At 37.9% G+C, this 7,357-nt stretch overlaps 1 protein-coding gene across 1 annotated transcript; it reads left to right on the top strand.

The window, feature by feature from the left end:
- Positions 1 to 732: 732 nt before the first annotated feature.
- On the top strand, positions 733 to 7,115 carry LOC125654511 (uncharacterized). Its single transcript, XM_048884474.2, has 5 exons — positions 733 to 947; positions 3,072 to 3,107; positions 3,334 to 3,521; positions 6,082 to 6,322; positions 6,854 to 7,115. Exons 1-5 carry the CDS (start codon positions 884 to 886, stop codon positions 7,054 to 7,056), a joined length of 732 nt encoding a protein of 243 aa, XP_048740431.1. The 5' UTR covers positions 733 to 883; the 3' UTR covers positions 7,057 to 7,115.
- Positions 7,116 to 7,357: the final 242 nt, after the last annotated feature.

Below are 7,357 nucleotides of genomic sequence, written 5' to 3'. Positions count from 1 at the left end.
ATAGGGTTAGGATATATTTGGTGTGATCAAGAGAATGCAACTCCTAATTTTTTCTTTCCTGTTATAAAACAGAGGTTGACCGATATGTGTGTTCAAGGTTCATTTGAACAAATTAATTGTTCTTCAAAGTGTATTATTTACAAACATGTTATTGATCACTTCTCGTCACAGTATTACCTTTGTAAACCTATACCTAATATGTATAAAAGGCACACTTGTCGAATTAGACTATCCTCTCACAATCTTGAAATTGAAACAGGCCGCCATGACAATATACTTAGAGAAAATAGAGTATGTAAATTTTGTAAAAATTACATAGAGCACGAAAACACTTTATATTGATTTGCCCACATTACGAGGAATTTCGACATAGATATATCAAAAATTATTATTGGCAAAAACCATCTGTTTTCAAATTTGTACAATTATTAAGTGTTCATAATGTACACGAACTTTGTAATTTAGGGAAATATTTGTCTTGCACTTAAGTAATTCTCCGTTGCTTGCTCAATGATCTTGAACCTTGAACACACATATTGGTCAAAAGAGAGAGAGAGAGAGAGAGAGAGAGAGAGAGAGAGAGAGAGAGAGATATTTTAAGTGAATGTTTTAAAATTCGTCGCATGTTCACGACTGGTCAACGATGGATGTAGGATCAAGGTCTGTTTCAAAATAGTGGAATACAATACCTGCATGGGTATATATCCAAATAAAGTCGTATGGTTATCTATTATGGCATAAGCACACGTTGACCTACCATTCAGTCTAACCACTGTACTAATACGGAAGAAGTCTTTATCTCGGGAATTACGACCAGTGCATGTTGTCTGGTGCTTAGGTTATCTGTAACCGCGACGTTTCATTCACACCACTTACGATCAAAATGAGGGCCCTGCTGGTTGTCTGTTTCATAATTAATTTGTTCCACCTAAGCTTTCAACATCCAGGTAATGATTAAAATTGACTTAATTGCTTTTCACGTGCACAATTTTATGCTAAAAACAGACTTGTAACTTTTGTTTTAAAATAATTGACTTCGATATACGGCAAAATATTTATATCGCGCTTCATACAATGCATTTCCGATTGCGTTCAGGTGTTTTAAAAGTTTGATTTGGTCACATATGAACAAATCGTATCGTACCCGATCAATATTATTGTTCATATGATAGAGATGCACACGTATGGTGTCATGATGTTAATTTTGAATTTTCTGGGTGGCAGTAAATCGGCAAGTTCAAAGTTTACAATATGATAATGGTATGGAACAGGCGAAGATAACGAACAGTGATCAATCTCATAACTCTTATAAGGAATACAAAATAGAGAGTATGGCAAACGCGGACCCCTGGATATACCAGAAGTGGGATCAGGTGTCTAGGAGGAGTGAGCATCCCCTGTAGATCGGGTCACATCCGCCGTGAGCCCTATATCTTGATCAGGTAAACGGAGCAATACGCAGTCAAAATCAGTATGTAAAAATGGCCTAACAATTGGTATGAAACATGTAAGACAGCATTTGACCCAATGGCAGATTGTACAATGTATATTGTCTTTAACAAATTGAATTTACATTACAAGGATATAATTCCAATGCTATTTATTACAATTGTTTTGATTGGACAAAAATAAATCTAAACGAAAATTTACACACCAACGCTATGTCCAGAGTTTACACATCGATAAATTCTTCAAAGAATGTTTAATCCTATAATAAACAAACGTCGGTTCAAAGACTGGCGGGTTTTATAGCTCACCCGAGTCAAAGGCTCAAGCAAAATTTTCTGATTACGTATTGTCCGCTGCCTGTACTTTTAACAGTTGTGACGTATACAGAACATCTCTCTTCTCTGCAAGGAATCCGATACATATAAGGACATCTTCAAGTTACTGTTCACCCTACAACACCCATTGGTCAGGACTAAGCTCTTGACTAACACGATTGTTAGGGTGCACGTTTGTAAAATCCATATGCAGTATATGCAAACAGTTGAGTAGAATCTCTTGTTTGACAAAACTATATCCTTCATGATATGTAACATCTTCACAAGTCAAGGGTTATTGATTCGTTACCTCGCACTAAACCTTGACATCAGTCGCTATTTAAAAGTTGGGCTCGAGAAGAAGGATGACGCAATACGCTAAAATTAATCAGCCAATGGAATTTCTTGTTTCAGATGAAAGTTTGGTAAGGGAATAAACAGAAAGTAAAAATTGGCGTCCGTTGACGAAAAGATATGTGAAAAACATCAAATCGATCATTTGACTGAAAACCAAAAGCTTTCGATATCATGTATCAGAGAAGGAAAAGATGTTTTTATTGGGACTAAAACCGGCAGTGGTAAATCGCTATCTTACGAAGTTGTTCGCATTATTTTGGACAATTTGTTTAATTTGTTAAAACATAGTCGACAAACGTACTTCGACAATCCATCATTTTCATTCGGATCATACCCCAAATCCTCGTCTAATTGTTTCTTCAAGCAAAACGAACTCCCGAAAATCAATCGACGGTATCTGTCTTGTACTAATTGGCCACAAATTTTACACCATAATGCCTTCGCCATGCGTGTTTACTGTTTAGTTTTGTTTTCGACCGATATAAAAGCCGTTGTCTGATTGGTTTGCAGCTTCAGGCTGCAAACCAATCATATGCTTCTTCTCGAGCCCAACTTTTAAATAGCGACTGATGTCAAGGGTTAGTGCGAGGTAACGAATCAATAACCCTTGACTTGTGAAGATGGATATGTAAGGACGAGACCACAATAACGTTCTATACATATGTAAATAGTCAAGAAAAATTATCCTTTCAACTACCACATACTCATATAGATTCAGGCTCTCACACGACTGGAACTAAGTGGAATACACCTGTTCAGGTGAGCGTGCAGGTGAGCGATGTGGTCCATAATCGCCTTGTTACAGGCAAAGAGAGAAGGGACAGGATGTGAATGTCCAATCTGACATGACTAGAACTATCCGCAGTCCGCGATATTCTAAAGATGTGTTTATACGTTGTATAATGCCAGACTTTTCACGTGAAATGAAATTTAACTTTCTTTATATTTCAGACAAAAGACAAGGTGGTCTCGTACCAAACTGTGGCGGTAAAATAATAATAGATCAAAATTAGCCAATATTTTACAATTATGCTTTATTCAAATTTACAATATACTTTAAAATCTCAAAATCAATTAAAATATATTAATATACAATGTATATCACAACAATGCAATCGATTTTTTTTTTTCAAATTTGAAAATAATTTTACTTAAAGAATTGTATCATGTAATAGGTTCGAATTCTGAATTCAGAATATTTCTGGCATTGCAGACACGTGGTCACATGTACCCAACCCCTGTTCAGGGAGCTCTTCCAGCCATCTGTACTACCCCCACCCACGGGACAGCACAAAGTTTATACAGTGCACGGCTAATGGAGAGATGTACCTGATACAGTGCCCCGCGGGGAAAATATATTACGCCTCCGTCTCGCATTGCGCCCAACCAATCACCACAACGGTAGATCGAGTTTTGAATATTTGCGTGACGTAATAAACAACCAAACCTTCACCGACCAAACACACAATGCATATCTAAGAAATAAATTTCATTTTTAAAAATGCATAGGGCATGGATTACGGACGCTTTACGCCAACATACTTCATGAAGCGCGTTAGATTCAGTCCTAAATCTCGTTCAGAACAGACTGGTTGGGGGTGGGGGTTGTCACATAATTTCAATATGTAGACGTTCGGAGTTTTCCCCCAAGCCTTTGTAGTTTAGTTTTAGTGCTAGTCTGCATTTTTATTTTAATTACTTTTTAAAATATAAAATTTAATTCCATGAAAAACTTTTCTAAATCGTTCAAATAAATGGCGAAAAGAAACGGAGACAAATTTTCTCCCTGCCTTAATCCGTTATTGCAAGAAAAATATTCAGATATTTCACCTTGAAACGAAATTCTGGATTTGATGTTTTCATACATACATGTATATGGCATGTCAAACATTGCAATATTTGATCTTTTTCATTTGTATTGTATAATTTTCCATTTGTATTCTATCTTTTTCATTTGTATTGTATATTTTTCAATTTGTATTCTATATTTTCCATTTGTATTGTATTCCATTTGCATTCTATCTTTTTCATTTGTATTGCATAAATTTTCATTTGTATTGTATAATTTCCATTTGTATTGTATAATTTTTCATTTGTATTCTATATTTTCCATTTGTATTGCACAATTTTTCATTTGTATTGTATCCAAGGGATTGTTTATATTGATTTGTTACGAAGGATTTCATTAGTTAACGTTGCTTTGAAAATTGTTTACTGATGTAGACGTGCTTAGTGCACCGGGTCGTAGCAATGAGGGTTCTTTAACGTGCCAACACCTGCCGCAACACAGGATATCTGTTTTGAAGGTCATATCGGAAAGACCAGTGATTCTCACTTTTAAATGCCGAGTGTTTAGCAAAGGAACAATCACTACCTATGTTTATGTCTTAGGTTTGATGCGGCAATGACAGGAGCGGGGCTCGAACTCACGACCTCTCGCCCACAAACCAAGCGATATATCATGGAGCTTCCGCAACCAGGTCCATGCAGAACTAGTTATTTTTAAAAATAATAAAAGCTAGCAATGACGAATCCACCCTCCCCCCTCCCCCTAACATGATCTATTTTTTATAGAACTGAAAAGCTGGCACATTTTATTTAGGCAGAATTCAGTAGATTCAGGGGACTTTGGCCCTTGGGTCCCCACCAATTGTTAACATCGAGTTTGGTTTGTTACAACTATTCATTGGATTAATCTTGTGTTATCGTTTATCGAATTTGGTAATGCGCAAGATGTTGAAGAGGTCAAATTCAGGAGCCACGTTTCGCAGGAATGTTCCGTATTTGCTAAATGCAATGGCGTGACCCCCCCCCCCCTCCCCCATATTAATTGCTTGTATGCGTCTATTTTGATAAGCATATTCAAACTAGTCACTGGACGAAAGGATGCAATAAACTGCTGGATGTTTGGGGACTGTCTTAAGACCCCTAGTGATTCCAGGACAAAGCCTTGGTGGTGGTGGTTGGTGGTGTGCGGTGCAAGGGGAAGGGGCGAAGTCCCCTGAAACAAGTGCGTTCTGACAAAATAAAACGTACATTCATGCTTTTTTCGACATTTCTATACAAAATAAATAAAATATCATATTTGTGAAGGGAGGGGTTCGCCCGCGCAAAGATTCGTCATTGCTAGCTACATACATGTATGTTCAACTAGTCCTATATGGAACCGGTCGCGGTAGTTCAGTGATATACCCTTTGGTTCGTAACCGTGAAGTTATACTCGTGTCATGGCTGCATCAAACCTTAGACGTAAATATAGCTAATACTTCACCAAACGCATAGCTATTTAAAAGTGAAAATCACCGATAATGTGACCTTAAAAGCAGACACCCCGTGTTGTGACAGACGTTGGCATGTTCAAGAACCCCACTGCTACGCCACTGTGCGCTGAGCATAGCAAGTCTATTTATGGTACGTCACCGGCCTATAGCTGGTGACGGCTAAATATAAGTGGGACCTAAACTAAAGAAATCCTTCGTAACAAATCAAAATAAACAATCTCAAATGAAAAATTTTGCAATGCAAATGGAAAATATAGAATACAAATGGAAAATTATACAATGCAAATGGAAAACATAAAATATTGCAACGTTTGACATGTCATACATGTATTAAGAATTACTTTGAAAAAAATTTCCATTTATATTACGTTTATGCCACATATTCCATGAAAATTGACTCCCTATCATACATTTCAGTAGTAACACCAGTATTTAATTATCTCAAACACTTTACCCTCAAAGCAGGCACATGAATTTGTAATTGGTCCACTCATTATTTTTATTGGCCCACCCCCATTATTTTTATTGGTCCACTACAAGTATTGCGAAATAGAACCGTCGACCAAGGGTTAATCACCTTCTTCAGCTACTCACGGTTTGGAATTTCACTGAGGTAAATATGTACATAAGTAAAATCAATAAGTACATGTACATAAGTAAAAATCCACCTCATTTTTCAGGCACCTCCACCCTCATTCACCAACCCCTGTACATCAGACGCGTTCTTCAACAGTGCTGGAGTTGTATATTTCCCGTACCCTAGCGACAACACCAAGTTCATTGTGTGTGAAGGCGTGGGCCATGCTAACATCATGTCATGCCCCTCCCCCCTGGTGTGGGACGAGAGTAGGAAATCCTGCGTCTACACCCTCGTCACCGCCGGACAGACACCCCCACACACTGCCACTACGGTGGCACCAGGTACGCAGGGGTTATGTATATCATATTTTACGCTTCGCTGATTTTGGTTGAATTTGCACGGGATTGGCCGTGTGGGTGGGAGTGATTACTGGGGGTACAGCTCTTGTACATTGGACTTAGGTTCCGGGTTATTTCTATCTATTAAACATGATAAAAGCATCGTAACTAATCCTACAAGCACCTCACAGATCCATTCGTTTCTGTCTGTATACAGTGAAACTTCTCCAAACCGACCCCCTCAGAAATTCGGTTCTCCCTGAATATCGGCCGATTTTCAAAGTCCTGGCAGAAATCTTAACATATTCTTACAAAGAAAGTCTTACAAAACCGGCCACCCCTGAAAATTAACCGGACATCGGCCACTTTTTAAAGTATATTTGTTGACAAACATGTGCAATTTACCCTTATAATACCGGCCACTTTTTGAAGACAAGAACATTTTGGCCGAAGGTTTAGAGAAGTTTCACTGTATTGCATTGTATAGAGAAAATACCACATTGTTAAACAAGTTAACTCTCGTCTTTCTTTCAGATTACCTCGCATTGACTTGTCAGAAAATCACCGTACCCATTGACGGAGTCTACTTTTCCCATCCTATCCCCTCAAAGTTCATTCAGTGCGGCCCCGGGGGCACGGCCTACGTCCTGAGCTGTCCACAAGGCACTGTGTGGAATGAATTTGATAAAAGATGCGTATCCCCCTTTATCACCGCGACCCCGCCGACGGCATTCTAAATAGACTGTGTTACATATTGTGTATAGTGTGGGATAAATAAAACTATTCCAAAACTGCTCTCCTTGAATTTAATAACTTCATTCATACACGTAACAAATTCAAGAACATTTTGTGATAAATTCCCAATACTTTTTTTACTTAAAAATGTAAAGTGTGGACTAATCCATGTTTTCATGTTGGTTTAAAACTGAATAGATGTAAACTAAACAGAAATTCCACGAATGTTGTCATTTAGACACCTGCATGCATGTAGGACATTAAAATGTTCGTTCATTTTCCATTTGAAACCCAGCATATTGA

The sequence above is a fragment of the Ostrea edulis genome, chromosome 7 (genome assembly GCF_947568905.1).
Source record: "Ostrea edulis chromosome 7, xbOstEdul1.1, whole genome shotgun sequence".
Lineage (NCBI taxonomy): Eukaryota > Metazoa > Mollusca > Bivalvia > Ostreida > Ostreidae > Ostrea > Ostrea edulis.
The sequence above is the reverse complement of the archived record's forward strand: the minus strand, read 5'-3'. Positions and strand labels throughout refer to the sequence as shown.

Excerpts from the sequence above, each read along its gene's own strand:
- LOC125654511 (XM_048884474.2), top strand. The coding sequence starts at position 884 with ATGAGGGCCCTGCTGGTTGTCTGTTTCATAATTAATTTGTTCCACCTA. Across the intron at positions 3,522-6,081 it reads CCCAACCAATCACCACAACG|GCACCTCCACCCTCATTCAC; the intron begins GTAGATCGAGTT and ends CTCATTTTTCAG. Across the intron at positions 6,323-6,853 it reads TGCCACTACGGTGGCACCAG|ATTACCTCGCATTGACTTGT; the intron begins GTACGCAGGGGT and ends TCTTTCTTTCAG.